General features: G+C 44.9%; 1 protein-coding gene across 1 annotated transcript in view; it reads left to right on the top strand.

Moving 5' to 3' along the window:
• The window catches only part of CACNA1B (calcium voltage-gated channel subunit alpha1 B), a 266954-nt gene that overhangs the window by 182666 nt on the left and 60289 nt on the right, over positions 1–23999 (top strand). The window contains exons 19-23 of the mRNA XM_021414263.1: positions 2900–3006; positions 9418–9480; positions 18214–19035; positions 20313–20527; positions 21811–21931. Coding sequence (XP_021269938.1) covers positions 2900–3006; positions 9418–9480; positions 18214–19035; positions 20313–20527; positions 21811–21931 — 1328 coding nt within the window. The remainder of the gene's footprint in view (positions 1–2899; positions 3007–9417; positions 9481–18213; positions 19036–20312; positions 20528–21810; positions 21932–23999) is intronic.

Genomic DNA, 23999 nt, shown 5'->3' on the forward strand with positions numbered 1-23999 from the left:
GCCATATTTAACTACAATTGATCATCCAATGGCAGTTACAAAACTCACCGGTCCTTTGGAGTGACACATCTTGGCACAAAAAAATCTCCTTTTTTGCTTTGAGTATGTAACAGATCTGTTCTCCAGCCTTTGCCCCTCCATCCCCAGGTCTTTCTCTTCTTCTTTCTGTATTGGCTCTGACCTTCCAGTGGCTCAGACTCTCCCCGCATTGTTTCTACATTTCTCAGATCTGTACTGAATCCCTCTAGGTTGGCTGCTCTCTGCTTTTTTTTTTTTTCTATGGATGGGCAGATTTTTCTTCTCATTTGCTAATTTGGAGTAGATTCTGAAACTGTCCTCCTAATTTGCTTCCAGTATCTTCTCTTTGGTGACACAGCATGGCACAACAACCCTGCCTGCAGCACAGCGGTGGGAACTAGATGATCTTTGAGGTCTCTTCCAACCCAAGCCATTCTATGAGTCTAGGATTCCATGTCATTCTTCATCTTGGTGTGGGAAGCTGCCATGGGAGGGTGAGCAGGGAAGCCCTCTGCCTTCCATCTGAAAGCTCCGGGTGTGTTCTCTGATCTCTGCTCCATGAAGTCTTGGAGAAGGCTGGATAAAAACATACAGTAGGAGGGATGTGTGAATTTTACATAAAATTAGTCCAGAATTCCCCAGAAATTATAGGTTGAATACAAGAGAGTAGCAGCCACAGAGAGCCCCCCTCCAACCCAGCGGAGAGGTCTTTAATTGGGTGTTAACTATGCACATAATTATTATTAGCACTGAAGCCAGGCTTTACCATGTGATAAACTATGGTTTTGATGAAGACATAGAATTCAGCTCCTGCTTATGCTTCTTTGTCCCTATAGGCAATGCCTTTATCAATGAGGTGATGATGGAGCTCCCAGAGGTGGCTCTAATGTCACAGTTCAGAGCTCACTTCAGTCATGCACCATCACCTCTGTGTGCTTCAAGCAAAGCAGGATGAGCCCGTGCCCCCCTGAGACACGGCAGCACATGTACCAGGCAGGGAATTAATTAACATTTGTAAAGTGATCACAGATCTCTGTGTAGAAGGGGCTGCAGAAATATTATGAAGCAGTCACCTGCTAAAGAGTGTGCTTGCTCTGAGTTAGGGATGGCTGCCTTGATGACGACGACTATTTCGCTGCATTATGGATGCACTGGGGTGCAGAGAGTAGAAGCTAGAAATTTTATAAAGGCGGTTAAAATCTACACTTGGTGCTTTAGGTGGACAAAAATAAAGAGCCCCGGAGAGTCCTCAAGAGAAGAAACAGCTTGAAGATACCTGCTGAAAGGAAAACCCCAGAAGACTCCTTCTGGGGGAATTTATTTCTCAAAATATCCATATTCTGCAGATAGCCTTGATTTACAGGTAGCTTCTAAACCATCAGTAAATTTACTGGAAGTTGGCCATTGAGAAATACTGACTGCTGACATGGTGTAAGGCTTCAGCTTCTGTTGGTGGCCTGTCTCCTTTATTCATTACAGGAAGAATTTTTGTTACAGATCTGTTGATATTTTAAAAACTGGAAAAGGTTGAAACTGTAATGGCACCAGTTTTTTTGATTAATTACCTATCATTTCTTTTTCCTCCTACAGGAGAAATAAAACCCAACAGTTTCAAAATCAATTCAGTTTAAGCAAATAACACCAAAATCAGAGTGAGGAAACACTTATGCATAAGGCCTTCAGGACAGGTCCCTGTGCACTGCAGGAAAGTTGGACTAGAGGACCTTTAAGCATCCCTTCCAACCCAAACGATTCTATGATAAATCTACGTGCCTTCTTTTTTCAAAGTTGGATGTCTTACTGTTGTCTTTCATTATTTTAAACATAACTATTTCAGTTTACCACTGAAGAGCAGATGCAGGTCTAGGGTCTTTGACAAAGGAGCCTGTGGCTGCCCTCATCTTGACGTGTGGTTGTTCCCTGAACAGTGGCATGGGCGTTGCCATAGTTTCTGTACTTTGGCCTGATTTTCCTATCTAAGTTAACTGGCTAGAAAGTTCAGAGGAAGTTCAACCCATGTGACTGCTGGAGTTGAATGGGATGCTGTTTGTTTTGCCTGTTGTTCTCGCTCCAGTGCTAAAGATCCTACAGTTTGATTTTAAGCAGTGTTCTCTTGCAATTACAGAAGGTGGGAGGAAATAAATCACAGTTTTACTCTGTGGGAACTTGCAATCCCAATGGAAGTCCTCATAGGTGATCTGGGGGATATGTAGAATGCACAAACATGACCAAATTTCCGAGCTGTGTTTGACTCTCCCTTTAATCTGCTTCACTTTAATCTGTCTTCTCCTTTCTGTCTTCACCCGCTATGTCCACAGTGATACAACTGAAATCAGTGGAAGTATTTGGGATAAAACTGTTGGTGAGCAGGGTCAGTCAAACCCTTTGTTCTCTCTTGGGCCTACTGCTTCAGATAGGTCATGTTGGCAAGAAGTCATAGAACCACAGAAGGCTTTGGGAATCGGTCCCACTTCGGTTGGATGTTGGCTTTTGAATGTTTTTGCACCTGTAAATGTGAGGTGAATGGGGCTGCCTTTACCCCAGAGGTGTCACTGTTCTGCTCAGGTCTCACTCTGCTGTGCCAGAGCACTGAGTGATAAGAAGAGACCCAACAGAGGTAAGACAGCTTCACAAGGGAGACACGTTCTCAGTACAAACGCACCGAGCACTTGACCAAGCCTTGTGTTTCCCATCTCTTTCCTGAGAGCGAAATCCTACCTAGAGGTCCTTGCCAGAAGTTATGAGGTTCTGCCTTATTTTAATGAATTTCCACTTTTCTCTCAGCGCAGTGGTGCCAGTCACGTGGCACCCATACCCTGGGGAACTCTAGATATTGTCTTTTCACAATGCAGGCTCTGATCTCTCTGATTTTCTGCACCAGGACGAGGAGGAGATGGAGGAAGCCACCAATCAGAAGCTCGCCCTGCAGAAGGCCAAGGAAGTAGCAGAAGTCAGCCCCATGTCTGCAGCGAACATTTCCATAGCCGCGTAAGCATTGTTTCATTATTTGAGACTTTTATTTTGTGGTTTCTGTTTTTCAGTGCCGTTGTATGTCTATTCAACTGGAGCATCCCGTAATACTCTGTGATTGCTTTATACCATCCCTGTTACCGATAGGGCTTTAGGTTGACTGAATACTTCAGTGCTGGTCACTTAACCATGGTTTGCAGTACTTCTTTTAGTTTGTTTGTTTTTTCTTTGTAATATCTCATCTTTTGCCTTGTTATAACTGTGTTTTAGAAGGATTTTTTTTTAAGCTGTCCTAGGATAGATTTCACCAGGTGAAGCGTTAACGTCTATTTCACTTTGGATTTGTAATTCTGAGAGGCATGTATACATATATTATATTAAAAGTATAGTCTGATAAGCTTAAAGATGTCCCTAGGGACCCTTTTTAAGGAGGATTTTAATGCACTTCATCACAGTCAATGAACCAAATGGAGCCAGTTTGTTATATGCAAAGGAAAAGAATATTGTTCATTTGACTGTCTTCTTCTTCCCATTTTATTTTGCAATTGCTGCTTTAATCATCTCCTATTTATGCCATGTCTGTTTGTTGGTTTTAAATATAATCATTTTCTTACAATGATTTCCTGTCCAGTCTAGACAAGAAGTCACACAAGGACTTTTGCTTTTGTTCTTCGTTGAGCTTCCTGGAGCTATTATTTTATAGCACAAGATAATGATGCTAACTTTCTTCTATTTTTAATCAACAGTGCAGTGTGTGTGAAGATTTCTTAGAAACCAGAAAAAGCACTTTAATGAAGCTAAGATTTCACACCACATCGTTAGTTACTTAAGATAACCTTTTTCCTTGACTTTTTCACCACATTTTCACCTGGTTTTCTCTAACATAGGGCCAGTTTAGTGACCAAAACTGAAAGTGAGTACAAAGTTATGGATTTCTAGTTCTTTTAGCCTGAAATTGTATCTGCCTAGATCCTGCCAGGTGTACAGCAGGTAATCGGGCTTAAAAGTGAACACGTGGAAGTGCAGTCTGTTCCTTCCACATCTATGAACCATGGCAACATCATGTGTGCTGTACTGGAGGCCATCCACTAACAAATGTCCTGTGGCTTCTATTTATCTCTCTGTGGTGCCAGTGAGGTGCTTACATGGGCACTTGCAAAGCATGCTGAGCTTTAGTTTGAAAAAAAAACCACATGCAGAAAGTCAATAGGTTGATGACCAAACGGATAATAACCACAGAAGGCAAGGGAGAAGCTATGTGTATTGTGTGAGAGAAATAGGAACACGGTTGGGTTGCTGACTGATGATCCAAAAGATGTTTCATGACTGCATGCCAAAGCAAAATTTAATATAGAAATTAATCCATAGCAAGAACACCAAAGAGACATAGCAGCTACAGCTTTAGGGTTTGCAGTGCTGATGCCTTAGATACCATTATCCAGCCCAGTAGGGCTGATGACCCACGGTTGGCGGCGAGATGTGCCCTCTTACTTCTTCACCTATGGTCTTGAAGGCAGAGCAGTTGCTGTGTTGATGGCAAGACCTTTCAAATCATGCTCTGTTATCATTCAGGACATGCTGATGGGGTCACACAATGGCTTTGGTGTGAGGTACAATGAATGGCTAAACACTATGGAGAATGAAAAGGTGCTGGGCATGCTTGGAAAAAGGATTCTTGGCATATGGGAATATCACTGCCAAAAGGAAAGCCCTGTAGAAATTGGGTGCCCTGTTCTGGTTTCAGCTGATTTTTTTTCTTCATGGTGTCTGGTATGATGTTGTACTTTGGCTTCAGGAGAAAAACACTGTTGATAATTCAGTGGCTGGTGAGCAAGGCAGGGAAAAGCTGGGACTGAGACACCAAGGTCCAGCAGCAAACCCAGTTCTGGATCTACGCTATCGGTTTGTCCTATGGAATATTGCTTTGGTTTTTCTACTTCAATTTTATTTTCAAAATGTAGGAAAAGGATTTTCTGCCGCAGTGGGCATCTGTATCATGGGTCAGTATTCTGAGAACATCATCATTTTCTCTGCCTTCACCAACAAAACCAGCTCTCTCAGGTGTTGAAACACAGAGGACACCATGACTTGCATTTCTTCAGTCAATGATATTCATGTCCCGGTGTGCTTGTCCACCTCCTGCAGAGGTGCTAAAGCTGTCCTGGGGCTCAGGCTGGTGAAAGTCCTCTTGCTCATCCTGCTGTTTCACCAGGGAAGTGCTGTGCTTGCTGTTTTGCTTCTTTCCTTTGTCAGTCCCACATCAAGGACTGTGAGAGTACACCTTCCTCTAAACCTCCTTCAAGGCCGCTGCATGCTCTAGTGTACCTGCTTCTCCACCTCTAGCATTTTTGCTATGCAAATACAGAGCGTGCTCTTGTCCCTGCAGTTCATCTGCATTGGTTGTTCTGCTCTCCTCTGCCGTTTAAGCCTCTCAGCAGCTCAGCTCTGGGAGATGTTTACTGCATCAGTTGCAAAGTATGATTTCCTAGACTTAAGAACCTGGTTAATATACTGTGTCAGCCTGCTCAGAGGGTCTGAGGTGGGGCCTTCACAACTCCACATGATCCAGGAATTGCACTGCTGTATAATGGGGGTCTGTTTTGATAAAATAGGCATTATTACAGCAGCATCCAGATATCATCTGTCTTGCAATTGGCTCAAGGTGCTTTATTACAATATTCTACCTGCACTTGGTTTGTACCTCTTAACTCAGTGCTCTCCCAGGATGTCTATGTCTTCTGGTCCACCAAAGGACTTACATGAATGGATTTTTCTTACCACAATTTCTTTCTTCACCTGGTGAACTCTATCCCGAATGGGCCTTTTTGTTCTGTGTTTTTTCAAGATTTAAGAACTAGGATGGTACGTTGTTTCTGTCATTGTTGCGATGTTTGGTTTAAAACAGAGTATTTGTTTAACATAAGCTATTGTGTTTTAATTTTAGCCCATTGTTTCATTCTTATTTTTGTGACTTTTGTTTTCTGTTTAGCATTTTCCTTGCTTTGTTGTTTCTGGAGGTGAGTTTCTGGGTTTGTCCAGTTTGCCCAGCGTTGTCTTTAAGACCCCCTGTTCTGTACAATGTTGAAACCACTCAGCCTCTGGAACTGAGCAGCTGTATGGATCGATGGGTCTTTGAGCAAGCCATTGGTGCAGCTTTCTCAGTGGTGAGAATGGAGAAGGAGGGAAAATGGGGCAGTGAATGTGCACAGCACCTCAAGGTGTCAATTGAAGGAGCGCTGCCAGGCTGATTTCCATGGGCAGGACAAAGACTCCACTGCAGATGGTTTTATATTCTGTAGTTGAACTTGCCTCTTTGCCAACCCAAAGCCTGAACACCCTGCCTGTTCTATTCCAGCCAGAGCTGCACCAATGTCCCGTACAAAAGGGGCCGCGCCAAGCACACACGGCATGGGCATGGGCCAGCAGGACGATGGGAGAGATCATGAGCCCAAAGCCCAGCACATCTTGCCCACAGCTGCTCCAGGGACCCTATACTGGTGGCTACCGCCTCCACATTCATTTATTTCTAGGCATTTTCCAATGGCCTGCCTTGGGAACAGTCTTAAGATAGCACTCACAACAGAAAGCAAATGCTAAATTTGAAGGAACCTGATACGTAGTCATGTCTGAGTCATGCTAAGAGAAACTTATGCCTCTTTTTTTTTCACTTAATATTTCTTAAATCTATGTAATATTGTGTCATAGTGGTAGCCAGACCCAAGGAAATGATCCAAACATTAGCTATGGGGTGTGAGTTCTCTATGGGAGAAGAATTCAGATATGATGGATGAAACTTTGTAGGAAGCGGTAGAGACTGTTAAGGCTCCAGAGCTGAACACTGTCTATAGGTCTGACCACTACAATTTTTTCAAAACTTGACATACTGCCCAGCATCAAACAACCCCTAAAGACCTCTCCCGGTCCTGACTGGTTTCTACTGGTCCTTCACACGTTTGTTCCAAGCAGCTGATGTGTTAATTGCAGGCCTACAGGTAAATACTGCCTGGTAACACGAGTGAGCTGATTACTCATTAACCAACTGTAAGAGCAAACAGAAGTGGCACTTCACTTCACAGTGACTTCTCAGAGGTGTCCGTCCCTTTTGTACAGGTCTGGGGACAAAGGGAGGGGGGAGGAGCTGCTTTATTTCTCTAGGACGTTTTTCCATCTCAGAGGCTCCATGTTTTCCTTTTGTCTTGGGAATACCATGGTCTGTTTCAAAATCCCTGTTGGGCCGCTGGTACCCAACAGAACCCAGCAAGAAGTATGCCTGAACACCCACGACAGTTCCTGTGTTTGATAGTGCGTAGACTAGCAGGGGTGTTCTTTTTCTCTTGCTGGTGTGTGACTTCTTCCCTTTCTTTTCTCCTGATGTGCGTGGATGTGTGAGGTACTGTGATTCCTCCTGGTAGCTTTCCTTTTTGCCCTTGCTGTTGGTGTAACGGTGACCCTAACAGCTACACAAAGACACTCTCTTGCTCTGTGTCCCTCTCAATGGTAAGTAGCACTGAGCGAAGCTCAAGTACTTTGTTATTCTGACTTGGAAAAGGAGGCTGTCTTTGTTTTTGCTTTCCGCTTTGCAATTCTAGTGAAAATTTAGTCGGTCACAGTTTCAAAAAAGTCCAGGAGTGAACCTGGAATGCTGCAGAACTTGCATAACGCTGTCTGGCCAAGTTACAAGGATATTTGGCAGGATCACAGCACGGCCTCCACCCTGCACTGCACCAAATGAGGCAGGGATACATGCAAAGATAAACACAAGCCTTCCGCTGAGTGATACCGAGAGCTGCTTTCAGCAATTAAAAGCCACAGTTCCACAGGTGTTGCACAGTGTCGGTGCTGACTCCCAGGTAAATGAAAGCAGCCCAGTACGTTCTCCTCTATCACAGCTTTCCCACTCAGTAAGTCTCTTTCCTATGCTTAAGGCATTTGTGCCGTCAGGGGCTGTAGAAATGTGGAATGTAGAAATCCTGAAGCTTGGGCAGAGCACTTGAGCTGAGTGTACAGCAGATTGTTTGCTCCAAGCGAATCTTTTGCAAACACTTTTCATAATGCCTTTTACACTGCAGTTTTCCTGGCCTCTGAATGGTGGTGTTACATACTCCACCTGGGCCAACGCTTCTGTTCAAGATAGTTTTGTGATTTTAAGGAACTGTATATTTAAAATTCTATTCCTATGCTATCCAAAGAACATTAGATTTTAATTGGACCTTCTGGCTTGATAGCATAGGTCGTGTGAAGATTGAAGGAAAAAATGCTGCAACTGAAAAGACAAATTCAGGACGTGAAGGGATTTTATTTTCCTTCATCTGAGGGAGTTCTTCAGATGATGTGGACTTATACAAATTATTGTTTAGAACTGTGATAAATTAGCACCTCAAACCAAGAACAATCAAGATATTTAGAAACCTGGTTTTGTGTAGGTCCCCTACCAAAGAAAAAATCAACTCAATATAATTCAGCTGCTTCTGTATTCAGAATCCCCCACAGAATCATAGAAACCCTCAGGGTGGGAGAGATCTCAAAGATCATCCCATTCCAACCCCTGCCATGGGCTGCCTGCCCCCAACCAGATCAGGCTGCCCAGGGCCCCATCCATGGCCTGGGGCACCTCCGTGTAATGGCATCTACACAAGCACACACTGAGTGGAGCAGAATCTACAAAATTAGATGTGAATTGAAACAAACTTTGAATTGCGTGCAATCCCCTGCCTCAGATGCAGCAGACCAATGGTTTTTAGACATGGCCAGCCATATTCAGATGGCCTGACATCAGACAAATGCCTGCACCTGGCTGAGGAGAGAGGTAGGTGCCTCTGAAGAGAGCATCCGACGCAAGATGGAACAGATGAAGCCTGGCACCAGCTGCTGCAGCTCAGGTGGATTTGGGTTCGGATTTTGGTTCTCCAAGCATGGCCCAGGGTCCTCCCTCTGGCCGGGGCTCTTCTCTGCTCCCAGGCTTACTCCTCTCATGTCATGGTGCCAGTAGCAATGAGCAGCCTTGCACCCTGCTCCCACTTGGAACTAATGACTTGCAGCACAGCTGTAACAGCAGTCACCACCTGTTTCTACAAAGGCCTCTGCCCCGAGGTCCTACAGATGACTTCTGCAGAGGACTTTCAATGTGTGAGTATAACACATGGAGGCATAAATTCCTAATATCATTGTGTGTCTTTTGGTTCACCTTTTAATTTTTGTTTCCCTTTTGGTTCCGTTTTGGTTGTTTCCTTGTTAACTAGAAGGTGGTGTGTCTCTGGCTTCCACACTTTCTGAAGCTTGCCTGGTCTCCTACCAAGATGCACGCTGCAGTCTGCATTCAATAGGACACAGCCTGTATGAGTCTCTTCCCAACGTCTCTTATAGTTTCTCTTCTCTTCTTTTTTTTTTTTCTCACTTTTTGTTTTGTTTGTTTTGTTTTTGCATGTGCAGTTTTGTAAAGCAAACTCGAGGTACTGTATCTCGCAGCTCGTCAGTCTCCAGCGTAAATTCACCGTGAGTTGCTCTCTGTTACGATATTCAGTAAATGGATTCATGATATCTATATTTATAAACCTCCCTCTTCCCCACTCTCCTGACGCCTTCGCTCCCCCCCTTTGTTTTTTCCAAAAATCATTCCCATCATTGTGGAAAGCCTCCAGACCAACATACGGTGGAAGGACTGGGAGGTGTGCGACATTGCCATATAATGCTTGTGATTTGATCGTGAGCAACTCTGTAGTGTTTGGTACATTGACTGTGAGTTTTCCTCCTTCCTTCCTTTGTCCTCCCATCCCCCTAATTATTTGCCTCTGTTGCTTCCTTAATTATCTTTCCTCTTCTCTCCCCTGCCCTCGTTTGATGGTTCATCTTATTCTCACTTGTACTTTTGTTCTCTGTTTGTTATGTACTGGGCTGATGGCTTTGATGTTCCACCAGTGTTTGCACTTAGGGTTCAGTAGGAGAACAGGTGTCCACCACGAGTGCACTCTTTAAATGAATGAAAGCTGGAGGAGAACCTGAAAGAAACTTCTGGAATTGTGGTCCAAATGAGACCAAACTCCTCTGGGAACTCATAATCCTGAAAGCATGGGTTCCACCTCTGCTCTCTGGCCTTCCTGAGATATTGCAAAAATGAGGCACTCATCAAGCTCCTATGCATCCGTGTTTGAGCAAACACAGTGGTAGACCTTCCATTCACTCCACGCACTCCCTAACAACCAAATCTTGCTGGCTTTGCTGTGAATCACAGGTGTGCTTTGACACCAGTGCAGGTTTGTAGAATATACCATCGTTCCCCGCCGACTAATACGACAAAACTTGTCACCAGCTTGTCACCGACCCATCTTAGCGCCTTTGCTTTGAGTTATACTGTTGCCATTTGACGTTATCTTTCTTCTTTAATGCTTTTGGAGAGACAAGTAAGTGCAATTTGCTTGTGGGTTTGTCCTTACGTGCACCATAGCAGAGTTCAGCACACTGAAGATGCGGTGAAGCAAAGGTTTTCCACCAGCCGGATTTCAGGCACATTTGTGTTATTACTACAGTGGTGTGGGTTTAGCTTCTCTGACCAAGACTGAACTTTCACATCAGGCAAAAGCAGGTGCCTGTGCTAAGGGCTCTGATGGGACAAACACCATTCTGAGATCTCATGGGATTGGGACAGTGAAAATCTGGGGAACGGACTACAACGAGGAAGATTTTGGCTCATTCCTTTCAATGCATTTCCTGGCTGCTGGGATTCCAGGCAAGCACAGCATTATGGGGAATGGTCTGCTGCCTTTTGGGTCTTTCTCCCTGCCTTGCACTTGGTAGGATGGAAGAGGGGGAAGGGAGAGCTTGGTTCGAGTGGTGATGCAGGAGAGGTGCTGCCCAGTTGCATTCTCTCCCATTGCTTGGGTGGACTCCAGCTGAAGTTGCACCAAACCGACCCGAGGCCATGGTTGCAAATTAAGAATGAAGTTTTGTCCCTTTTCCAAACTTCCAGAGGCAGAGCTGTCACTTGAATTGATAAAATCAAACTGCAGGCACTGAAATCCCCTTGGAAGGAGGATTTGCCCACATTCAACGGTGTTTTGTAATTGAGGTCTGTTGCTAACTGCCCACCAACAACAGAGAGTGCAAATTAGGAGGAAGCATCCTTGCATCTTATGACTTGCATCCACTCTCAGAACATAATGAATTTTTACTGCAAAAATGTGTAGATGGGCCTCTGCTAGGGTGGATTTTTAGTGATATGCTGCCTAAAGACACTTTCTTTTGCCTACACTTTTCTGTCCCAGCCAAGCTGGCAAATGACTACAGCTTAAACTGTATTTCAAACCATGTTTCTCTACACGTAAAGCCCCTTTACCTCTGTTCAGTCATGTGCAGAGGGACTGATGTATAGGCAAATACAATTTGTATTGTCTATAACAATACTGTGCACTGTCTGGGCAGTAATCTATAACTTCCAATGCAAAATGGGGCCATTTTGACAGATTAATTGAGTGTGCATTTTTTTTCTCTGTGGGTGTCCCCGGCATTTCCCTTGCATTTTCCCTGCAAAAATTCTTGTTTTGGCTCAATGACTGGACTCCATAACAGTGTGTGATGTGTAGAAGTGCCAGCTGCTATTGAGCATCAGTAGAGCCCCCCTGAAGTGTGAAAGAATCCAAAGGTCTCATACACTCATTATAAATGTCATTGTTAGAAATGTATTTTTATATTTTAAATTCAAATAGATGAACTGGAACAACTGCTTTCAGATACTGGCAGGTACCATGGACCCCTTGTCCCTGGGTGAAGGTTAGTATTGGTTCTGGATGCCCTGACATCAATCTGTACTTTTACTGTAACTGTACTGAATAGAGAAGTGGTCGAAATTCTGTGGAAGTTGAGCAGTAGTCTCGTCATTTAAAAAAGCTTGTAAAAGGTGCAAAAAATCCCAGTTCCATTTCTCTAGGTTGCTAAAGAGGCAGAAAATTCCTTCTGCCTTCAGTATCAATAAGAACCGAGATCTGCAAATCCATTCTTTTGAAAGAACAAAACTTACGCAAAACCCTTTCGAAATACAGGAGGGTATTTTTTTCTGTATTCTTTCTATTGTTCTTCTAAGGAAAATTATAAATGGGTAAGAAGCTAAAGACAAGGTACACGAGCTAATTCCTTAATGAACAAACCAAAAAGCCCCAACCAACCGAAAAACCCAAGGTGAGCCACTTTCTGATCCTAACTGCGAGATTTGATGCTATAACAAGTTTGATTCAAGCACTGCAAGTGGTATGAAGGCCATTTTTTACTCACTGAAGAGAATTAAGCGCACAGAGGCATGCTCTATTTCTTTAACTAAATCAACACATATATAAAATCCATAATGGAGTTAGCAATTAATTTCTACGTACATAGGCGATAACGCGCAGCTAAGTGAGTGATGATGTTCTGTTTTTCCAGTTGAATGTATTTAAGAGTTATGGGACAGTGGGTTTTCATATGAATCATCATTATATAACAGTGGGTGATGAAATCCCAAATGGTGCATTTGAGGTTTCCTTTGTATTGCTATTGTTTGTTATTTGTTTTTAATAGGATTCAGAGATGTTAGTCATTGCTTGGTCATGAGAAATAGTATGTTCTTCAGGCATTTTCTAGAATGCTAAATACAACAAGGGCTGGGGATTTTCTTCTTTCCGGAAGTGCTGAATGTCTGCACCTGCAGCAGATCCAGGTTTTTTTTTAAGACCATAATTTGATTTTTGTTGAGTACTGTTTCCCACACCAACCATAGCAGCTTCCAGCAGGATAACAGCAGAGATGCTGATAGCATGCAGGGGGAAATGAAAAAGGTTGGCTATCTTCTACCAGGATGAATTTGTCACTTGTCATCCAAGAACCCAAATTATTCTTCATCCTTATCAATTGCTTTTGTATATGCAATGCCTGGTTCACCTGCTTTATTTCCACTGTTATAATACAAAGCAGGGTCTGTGACTTCATTCCCTGATGTGTTTTGTCTTGGTTTTTATCAAAGGGCTGGAGCTCACAGTGGGACTTTGACCATAACACTTTGTCTGCCTCTTTTCCCAGGTAAAAGTGATAGGAGAAGAGTCAGTGGTCTCAGGGGAGGTTCTGGCTGGATCTTAGGAAAAATTTTTCTCTGAAAGAGTGGTGGTGCATCAGAACAGGCTGCCCAGGAGGGTGGGGAGTCACCGTCCCTGTAGGTGTTCAAGAAAAGGGGAGATGCCACACTGGGTGGCATGGTCTAGAGCAGTCACAGGCATGGGGCCATGGTTGGACTGGATGATCTTAGTGATCTTTCCAACCGTAATGATTCCATGGTTCTATGATTATGGTACCACCATCAGAATGTCCTCTAGAGAAGGAAACGTGAATATGTCAGAAGCCAAGGAGAAATAAAAATAATAATCATAATTAAAAAATAAGCAGATGTCCCAAGACTGGATTTTTGGAGAACGTAATGCCTGTCTACTGATTTAACCTAGGTGTGCTTGTAGTAAAATCAGTTCATGGTGGGTTTGCTTTTCCTAAAATCAGAGTCTGTAGAAAGTTAAGTCTTATTTTTATACTACTGGAATTAGTATGTGATGTACTTAAATATATAGATATATATTTAAAACTCTTCCTATTAGAGATGTAGGAAGCAGCATGCAGGCTGGTGAGCTATGGTGGGGTGAAATCATTCTGTCCTCCTTAGTGAAAGCAGAAAAACTTCTGCTGTGTGGATTCCAGGACACTTTGGTGTGGATGGACCTTGCATCCCTGCAGAGCTGTATGAAAACCGGTGATGGTGGCAGGCTTTGTATCCTGAGCAGCAGCATATAATGGCTTCTGCTCCTCATAGGAAATCATGCCCGTGGGCACCTCTTGGCAGCAGCAATGAAGGACGAGAGCTTTCCAGGCTTTTGCTCAGGCCACATGCAAAATTTGGTGTTTCTGGCCAAAGGACATGAGGAGGAAAGTTGTGAAAAAAACATGTTTTCCTTCTGAGAAAATGATATATATTTATAGATATATAATCTAATATATAAAACAAAAATCAAATTCAGGAATAATATTGGAAGGGAGTGGGCAGCGTTTCCCATTGCCGTCCTTGATAATGCTGTTTCTGTGATGCACACCATCACACCTGCTCAATGGGAGAGCGCAGTGCATCTCCCTGCAGAGCCAATGCAGGGAATGTGGCTCATAAGGAATAAAAGGTGCTAAAACATGCAGGCTCCAGCTCCTGGGTCATGGGCAAAGCACACTGAAGCGCCAGCAGTGAGCTCATCCAGAAGAAAATTGTTTTATCAAAGCAGAGATAAAGCCTTCTGCTTTGTGCATGCCCACCCCAGGCTGATGTATGCGGCTGCTGCCTTTGTATTTTCCAAGTGGAAAACTGAAATGTGGAGAAAGCCACACAGAAGAATCTGATTTTTTAATTTATTTTTTGTTGTTGAAAGGTTTTTTTATACCCCATTTTCTATTGATACTCTGTTTTAACAAGAAATTCCCTTTCATTTGTAATCAGAACATGCTCTTTCATACCCGCAATCTAATATGCAGGTATTTTTATCATCAAATTATTATGTTTGAAGTCAGATTTCATTCATTATTTACTAAAGCAAAATTGTGAGGATTGCATTTATGTGGCTGATTAAACCAGCAGTGCTGGGAAGCAAAGTGCCATTAACTACAGCACTGTTTTAAAAGGTTATGACAACAAAATCTTCGGTCATTATAGAATAGCTAAGATTAGAAGATGGCTAAAAGTGTGCTGTCCTTTCCTGAGTGGTCTGTACAGTGACTGGCTGCATTTTTTCTTTGTACCATTATTAGTCAACAGTTCATTAACATCAATTACATTTAATATAGAAAAATGTTATAGTTTTCTTTCTAGCCATAGGATTTGCTTGACTGCTGGCTGCTTAATCCAGGGGAAACCAATGGGACTTCTCAGAGAAGTGTGTTAGCAGAAATAATATCCTACAGTGTTTCAAGCCTGGAGAATCCGAGCACTGAGTGTGTTGCTGGTTCCCCATTAAGGAGCACGGAATACTCTATAGACAGAAAAAAAGGATGAGGAGCAATTGCAGAGAAGGTGAATTAGCATTGACCTTCACATCGTGTCAGTACATCGGAGGTGATGAATGCAATTTTCTTTTTGCCCCAGCTTTGTTTTTCCATCTCGTCTGCAGATGTGTGTGCTCAGTGCTGTACCCGCACAGGTGGCTGCAGGGGGGCAGCTCTGCTGTAAGGTGACATTCCTGCTGTGCCACGGAAAGTTCAAATGCTCTCCTCGGCGAGGAAGCGCAGCAGAGCAACAGGAGAGGGGAAGCAGTGGCACAAGCCTGTGCTCAGTTGCTGTGGGAGCATGTAGGAAGCAAAAGCCCGATAAATGGAATCGGACAAGCAGGCAGCACGCTCCCTCCAGTAGCTGCTGCTTTTGCTCTGAAGAACCCTAAATGCTGTCCCCAGAGGGACCGACCTGCTCGGCTCCTTCGCTCCCATTTCCTGCAGCAGCTTTATGCGTGCTGTCACTTGCTCCAGATGTTCTTGGCTGGGTTGAATACAGTAATGAGCTTGCAGGCAGGCTGCACGTTTTCCTGATTTCTAGTTTACTGCACTTTATAAATGTTCTGATTTTATTCTTTTTTTCTGGTGAGTTTTCGTGTAGAAAGGAGGAAGGATGCAGCCATTACTTCTGAGCCTCCCGGTCTGGGACTTAGCAAGCAAAGCCAGAGCGTGGCTGCTTGGTGCTGTTTGTTGGCAGTCACTTCCACTACTGGGTCAATGCTAAGGGTGTATCTCACTTCTAGACACTGTGAGATTTGAGTCTGTAATGCTGGTGTCTGTTGTAAAGAAGAGATTTTGGCAAAATAGGCTTAGTTCATGCATGCACTGCTGGGATTCTCCGGGTTCTTGCCAAGTCAAGCACAACTGGACCCTGAGTACCACAGAGATAGCTGTGAGGCTGATTTGTGTTATTGAAGTAAGTGAAACCATGAAAAAGCCCCTCCTGAAGTGAGACTCTTTGTCACAACAACCCACTCCTTCACTTGTAGGTAAATGACCCCAATCTTCAAAGAGGGGCTCTGAAATCCTCTGTGAATATGGTTTCCTGCATCCCACCCCGGCACCCTGCCCGCCTGTGGGGCGGGAGGTTGTGCTGTGCTCTGTTTGGAGAGAGATGGAGGGTCTCAGTCAGCATAAAGGCAGTTTCCTAACTCTAATTTAATGTGTTTTTCCTATTTGTCCCTTTGGTGTGGGTAGCTTTCTCTGGATGTTCAAAGCACTGAGCAGAAGCTGGTCCTCACCCTGAGGACTTGCATTATGAAGTGAGAAGTGTCCCCTAAGAACCGTGCTGGGGAGCTCAGACATGCACAGACCCAAGCTGCCTTGTTTCCCTGTGTGCTACAGAGGAGGTTTGTTTTCATAGCCCGTAGTTTGGCAACACTAGATCTGGAGCACTGCAGAGCAAGGCATCCCTCTATCCATTCACCCATCCATCCCAGAAGATGTGCAGGGTGACCTGGGACGACTGAGCCAAGCAGCTCCATCTCTGATGGTGCAGAGCTGTAAATGTGGAGCACGTGTATGGTATTTCCATAGGAAATACCCTATGGGGCAGCAGGGAAGGGGTCAGAGGAGGCTTTGCATGTTGCCCACTAATTCCCTCTGAAATCAAGTGGATGTGCTGATGGGTGATAGTGGTTGAACCTTTCCCAGCATTGAACCCCAAAGAATTACCAGGTTACTGCCAGCAGTCCATCTCATGCACCAGAGGTCACTGGGGCAGCCTGGGGTGCTGTGCCCCATGAGCTCTCTGCGTGATATGTGGAATGTAAGTTGGATCTGAGCTATGTGCCCTGCACCTGATGATATCATTCACACTTAGAGCTCTGTTTTTTGCCACCCATTCTTCTGCTGTGGTGTCAATGGGGCACTCAGCTGGTGGGAAGTTTGCCCTAGATGTGCCCTTTGGGAACAGGGAGGCTTAGATTTGTCGTTTTGGTGATGAGCTGTGCTCACTCTGATTTCTGGATTAAGATTGCTTCTCATCTGCCTGCGTGCCCTCCTCCCATTTGCAGTGAACATTTAAGTCGTTTTTTTGCCTCTTTTAGCAGACCCAGGCAGCAGCACCCCCAGCGAAGGACCAAACCCCAAACCCAGCGGAGCATTAGAGACGCAGAGCCGTTCTGACAGCTCCCGCTGTGCTCTGTGAGCCCATCTGAACAATGCCTCCCCGGGGGCTGAGCGTGGCGACAGATCCTGACACTCTGAATCAGCACAGACACACGCAAAAGCTGCTTTGTGCTATTGTCAGGGGAGCCCGGAGTGTATGTAAAGGAAAATGCGTCTGCTGCCCTATTCCTGCAGCCTTGTGGGGTGTGTGTGAAGTGGTGGGGATTCGTGAGCCCTGCGCGGCCCCTCCGGCCACTGAGCCCAGGCTGATACATAGCAAATGGAGACATCAGAGCAGAGCAGTGGAAGGGAAATGGTTTTCCTCTCGTTGTTGAAAGTTGTTTCATGAAGGAAGGCAAAAGGTGCCAACTTCAAGCTAGATCCGGAATTCCTCCGTGGAAACTGGTGGATTTACTTCGATTTTATGGGATAGCAGAATGTGATTTGCAATGTTTAGGAGGAACGGCAAATCTTCTCTTCCTGCACTGGCTGAGAACATGACATACACAGGGGGTGGACAGAAACCAGGTGCTGTGCTGGAAAATCAAAGAAGTAAGGCAATGTCAGTGGTGGTATTCTGGCTGTAGCAGAGAACAGGACAGAAAAGAGTGAGTCCTCCAGGGAATAAAAGTGTTCTCATCATGTCTGCATCTATGTGTGGCTCTCCTGGTCCCTGGGGTCAGAAGGGTGCAGGGATTTTGGGAGAAGCCCTGTCGGCTGCTTCACAGCGGTAGCTGTGCTGTACAGTTTTGGTGGGCAGTGATTTGTAATCCTTCAGATTAATCCTGAGGCTTTCAAGGGGGATCACCACCTTTTAGAAACCAAGAGAACTCCTTTCCTGAGGGCCTGTTTCAAAGTGCCTAAAGCGTGTGGGGACAAACTAACACTGACGACCCCGCTGGCTTTCCCCGCTCATGTTCTCTGCCGGCCATTCTCTCTCCATTCCTATAATTTCTTTGGCCTAACCGTCTAATCCCTTGTCTCAGCTGAAAATTTCTTTTTTTTTCTTTTTTATTCAGTGCTTGCTTTGTAGGGAATTAATGCAAGAAGCTGAATATTAACTTACCTCCTTCCTCTTCTTATTAGCAAGCAGCAGAACTCCTCCAAATCCAAGTCGGTTTGGGAGCAGCGAACCAGCCAGATCCGGATGCACAATTTCCGAGCCAGCTGCGAGGCGCTGTACAACGAACTGGACCCCGAGGAGCGGGTGCGCTATGCCACGACCCTACACATCCGCCCAGACATGAAGACCCACTTGGACCGGCCACTGGTGGTGGAGCCGAGGGGTGAAGGGAGGAACAACATCAGCAAGCTGAGCCCTGTGGATGTGCAGGAGGTGGAGCAGACCAAAGTCAGCTCTACCGATGGAGCAGAAGCTCCACGGAAGCATCACCGGCACCGGGATAAGGAGAAATTGGGAGAGCAAGAGAAGGGTGATGTGACCAAAGATGAGAATGGGGAATCTGGCATCAACAATAAGGAGGAGAGGCACAGGCAGCACAGAAGCCGCAGCAAGGAGGTGGAAGGGGGCAGCAAGGAAGGGAAAAGTGACCGCACCAGAGGCCAGGAAGGAGGGAAGAGGCACCATCGCCGGGGGTCGGTGGAAGAAGGCACTGAGAAGGAGCATCGGAGGCACCGCACACACCGGCACTCTACGGAACGGCAAGGCAAGGAGGGCAACGGGACCATCAACGGGGCCAGGAGTGAGAGGAGGACCCGCCACCGTGGAGGGTCAAGGTCTGGGAACCGGGAAGGAGAGCCTGGCTCCAAGGGCGAGAACGGAGAGGAACCTCACAGACGGCACCGGTTCAGGAGCAGGGCGTTGTCGACGTACGATTCAGTGGAGAAGGAGAACAGGGAGAAGGAAGGGGAGACAGCGGAGAAGGAGCACCAGAATCATCAGCCCAAGTAAGTGAGCGGCTGGATGTGCTCCTGTGCCAGCTCAGGGCCCTGAGACCCCAAATGCCTTCCACAAATCAGCTTATTCCCCTCTGCGTGGCATTCCTGCTGCTGCTCCTGCACTCACACCAGTTACCTCTATAACCTGCAGTTCCATTTTCCTTAGATCAACAACAATCGTAGAATCACTAGGGTTGGAAAAGATCAGTAAAATCATCAAGTCCAACCATTAGTCCATCATAGACAGGCTCCCAAAGACCGTTTTCATCCATGCTCTCCCATAGAGTGGCTCAGGTTTCGGGAACAAATTATCCTCGATGTCAGTACCAACAGACACACCAGGACATGACACAAAGCAGAGAATTTCACAGCCACTGAAGGAAGCTGATGTTTGAAGGAAAAAACTTTAAGGGGGCATTCAGCCCAGCTTATAGTCCTCTAGGTTTTCTCTTTTTCATTGTTAAGCCTATGGGCTGCATCACCAGTTGCTACAGCACTTGGCTATGAGGGAAGTGGGTTCTTCCATTAAGAACGATGATGTATCCCATTCTGTTTAATTTTCATGTAAGTCAAGTGAGAAAAACAGTATTGGTGAAGCATTTCTAGTAGTTAATAAAGAAGGATAGATTGCCTTTTCAGCTTTATTAATTTGATGGAAAAGAGATTGCACTGGGATTCCTTAGAATAGAGTTCATGTCACCATGGAGAGCTGTGAGTGGCACTGAGATAATCATTTTCCTGTCTATATTATCTTCCTTTCAGATGGGTTTCAAAACACTTTGCATAGTGTTTCATTTGATCATGTGCTCACTGAAATATAGTCACTGCTGCGGAGGAAAAGCTGCAGAAGCCATTTATGACAACGTTACAGAGTGGTTTAGGACTGGAAAAGAGAATCATCACATTTAAATAAGGCCTCAGGAGAACATTAAGCAGCAGAATGTCAGACTTGATTCAGAAAGCAGCTGATGCTGGAGAGCTAATGTCACTGCTGCATGCGAGTGCCATGTGTCCTTACTTAGGAACCTCAGTTATGAGCCTCGTTAAATAGAATAAAGTTGCTTTCAGAGGCACGGTTTCTCTTAATGCTGTATTTGGATGTTGCTTCAGGTCTCAGAGGAAAAGGTCACACCCTGCGCTGCCAGGAAGTTTTCCCGCAGCCTGTGAATTTTCTGCAAAGGACTTCTATGTAGATAACAGTCTAGGAAAATCTAGTGAGAGCTGCAGCATATGTTCTATGAATCTTTGTCAGAGCGTATTTCATAACATCTGCTTTTCTGCCTTAGGGAGAACCAGTGTGAGATCGAGGCTAGTGGGAGCGTGAGCATCCCTGTGCACACCCTTCCCAGCACCTATCTGCAGAAAGTGCCGGAGCAGCCGGAAGATGCTGACAACCAGAAGAACGTGACACGCATGATTCAGCCACCTCTGGACAAAACCACCACTGTGAACATCCCCGTCACCATCACTGCCCCTCCAGGAGAAACCACTGTCATACCCAGTGAGTGCTTTGTCCCTCTGCCATTTGCTATGATTGTCCTTTTCCAGAGCCACAGGTCTATAGGGGCAGGTTTACACTGTTTTGCAGACAGACCCCGTATCCAGACACTTGCTGACTAGCTTGTGGCTCATCCTGAGCCGTGCAGGCATAGCATGGAGAAGTCCTGAGAGCTGAGGCTCTACGTGCTTTTCCATTGTCAGCCACACAAGACTTAACCTGTCTTCTTTTTCTTCTTTTTTCTCAACTGGAGATTTTACTCTATTGCAATACTGAGTTCCCGTCAATCACAGTTTATCAGACTCTTTCCTTCCTGGCCATTTCCTGTGTATCTAGCTTGAGATACAGTAAGGGATTTATTGAACATGTCACTCACACACAATGAAATGTCATTTTGTTGCAAAATAAAAGGTAATAAAAAAAACCCTGCATCTAAAGCATTATAAGTGGGCGAGGGTTTTGGATACCAGGTCCTGTGAATTAATAGAGAAGTGAATCTGTCTGTCTGAGAGAAGTATTTGCGGCCTGAAATGTCTTCCAGTTCATATACTGAACATTATCCTAAGTAAATAACCTTATAAACCCACTGCGGGTAAACTTATAAGAGAAATTATAGAATGTATTTCCAACCTTTTGGGACTGAGATTCAGAATTACCTTCTAAAATGGGGTCATGTAAGTTAAAAGCCTGGCATGAGATGGAACATGACACCTTTATTCATGGGGAGCTATGCCAAAACTGAGGTGCAGGCGTGGAACCTAGCAGTCCAAGAAGTCCTTTCCAAGTCTTAGCCCAAATATTGTTAAAGCTCATCTATGAATTTGGTTTTCTACATCCTGCAATGCCAGTCCTGCTACTTATCTATCAGAGAAGGTTCAGAATCATGAGGTTGGTCAGACTCAAGACCTTTTTTCTGTCTAAAGATCCCTAGCTGATCTCTCCACAGTGGTTTATGATATTTGGGATGGGATCTCCATCCCCAGTTTGGCAGCTCTTGTACAAATAAGTGCAAGGTTTTTTTATCTGCATGGGGCATCTTCATTTCCTGCCCATTTCTGCTATATTGCTCATCAGTACAGCGGTTAAGGAGTATAATTGCAGTTCTGTAGTAAATAGCAGTGATAATAATCAAATGATTGTTCATCACATTTAATCAACGTATTCAAAGCTGTTTTCTATCCAGCTGCATTGTTTGCATATCCAGCTGTTGCAGGCAGCCTGCTCTGTGAAGGGGGGAGATACATTTTTAACTCTTTGATTTCTGTTTCCTTAATTTCACATTTCAGTGAACAACGTTGAGTTTGAAAGTAAAACAGAAGAGAAGAAGGACGCTGATGACCTGACGAAGAATGGGCCTAAACCAATCTTGCCTTACAGTTCCATGTTCATCCTAAGTCCTACAAACCCGTAAGTCCTTTGACTCTGAAATGGTCACATGTACTTCAAGCATGGGTATTCAGACAAACGTCATTAGCTCAATCTTTATCTCTGCCTAGCAAACACACTGGAAAATCAAATAAAAGCTCATGGAGGCTGCAGACCAGATACTGCTGTTCAGCTCAGCTTTCCGAGGGCAATCAATTGCTGGCAAAGGGAAACAATGGTGGTTTAGGCAGACCCTTTCTAACTGCTGGTGGACAGGTGGGCAGTTATTTTTTCAGCTGTAGATCACAGGAGGAAATGTACCTTCCAAGGATAAGAGCAAGGAGCACCACTGGGAGAAGACATTTCCAGGAGAAGCACGCAGGAGGTGGTTCTGATGGCAGCAAATCCTTGTAGGATCCTCCGCTGGAGTTTGTATTTTTTCGTTCTATTACTCCCGCATCACTGAAAACTTTGAACTGTGAATACGTGAATATTTTTTTTTCATTTGCTAAGGCTGAGAGTACAGCTTCTGGGATCTGTTGGGATTACAGCATTTCTTCTGCTTCAGGCATCTCTGCCTCACAGGGAGCTTTGTACGCAAAGGCTGTAAATAGAGAATGTGTCGCTTTGAAGGGCTGCAGGACTAGACAAGTGCAGCGGGGGTTGTAATAATTGTAGCATAAAGGCCTGTGAGTCACTTAAAGCAGTAACTTAGGGCAACAGAGGGTGTTTGAAACTTCTGCCAACCCAGTTATCTGCCAGGAGCAGATGTGACTGTTTCTCTCCGGCCCGGGTAGGCGTGTTGCAGATCTTAGTTGCTGTTCTCTAAGGTTCTCCTCTGCATGCTCACGTTCCAGAAGTGGGCTCAGACCCTTCCTATGGCAAATTGATTCAAGAGAACGGTGGTTGAGTCCCCACTGTGACATCCTGGATGCCTGTGCAGTCAGTGGAACAAAGAGGGACCACTTCATGTGCTCATCTTTGACATCAGAAATGCATCTGTGGTGGAAGCTGTGGTCTGGCTGCCTCGTGCAGGAGGCAGGCTGAATCTCTCCTTTAAATGCAAGTACCCATAGAGTAATCCAGGCTACACCACTGCCTGCTCCAGGGTCATGCATTCTGTCTGTGCAGCTGTATCAGTGGGGAAAACTGGAGACTATCTCTCAATGCCAGGTGTAAGAGAGGGAGAATAACCCAAACTGCTGCTAATCTAATCTCCAAAGGAAATGAACTGAAGACAAGAGCCCCTTTTGTTCAAAACCCATGAAAGAAACTGTTGTTCTTCTTGGTTTTCTCCAGCCACCTGCCAATGAAACCTAGAAATGTTCAGGATAACTGAGTTGAAAGTGCAGAAAGCTTTCCCTTATCAGAATGCTGTGATCACGCTGTACTATTTCAATTAATTTCCTTTGGATTTGTGTAAAATGCTGCTAATGGGAGGGAGAGCATTAGCTGGGGTGCACTCTTAGTGCAGCAGAAAATTAAGATGTCTGGGACAGTCCTGAACTATGCAGATTGGATCCTGTCTGGTTGGTTAAGGAAACAGTACTTCCCTGTTATTTGGGAACTCAAGACTTGTTGTGACGTGACCACCAAAAAGGAGCGTTAGCTACCGAGGTGTTGCTTAAGGCAGCACTGAGAGCGGGAGGTGGGCAGCCCCAGGTCCAGAAGGGTCTGAGCTGAGGAGCAGACTGTGCAGACAAAAAAGCAGCAAAACTTTGTCATTTTCTGCATGCGATTGTCTTTTCTTACCTCGTCCTGAGCTTCATGCTCCAGGATTTGGTGGTAGTTGAGTTTTCTTGTTTATATCTCCTGCTCTCCACACCAGAAGTTTTACAAAAAGACTATTAAAAAAAATAACTGCCTGGAATAGAGGTATTATAACATAGGACCCCAAAGAAATAACAGGAGGAAGTCCCAGCTCTAGGAATGGCAGCAATTTGTTTCTTTTTTTCTGGGCAAGACACAAACCCAGCTGGATGCCCCTACATGTTGTGGCTGCTGCTTCCTTCTCTAGAGAGGTCTCTCTGCTTTCTGGCTTGGAAAGATTTTCACCCCATCTAATTCTAAGTAGCTCCCTTCCGAACTCCATGGGGGATACACGACCCAG

Source organism: Numida meleagris, chromosome 16 (assembly GCF_002078875.1).
Source record: "Numida meleagris isolate 19003 breed g44 Domestic line chromosome 16, NumMel1.0, whole genome shotgun sequence".
In the NCBI taxonomy this organism is placed as follows: domain Eukaryota; kingdom Metazoa; phylum Chordata; class Aves; order Galliformes; family Numididae; genus Numida; species Numida meleagris.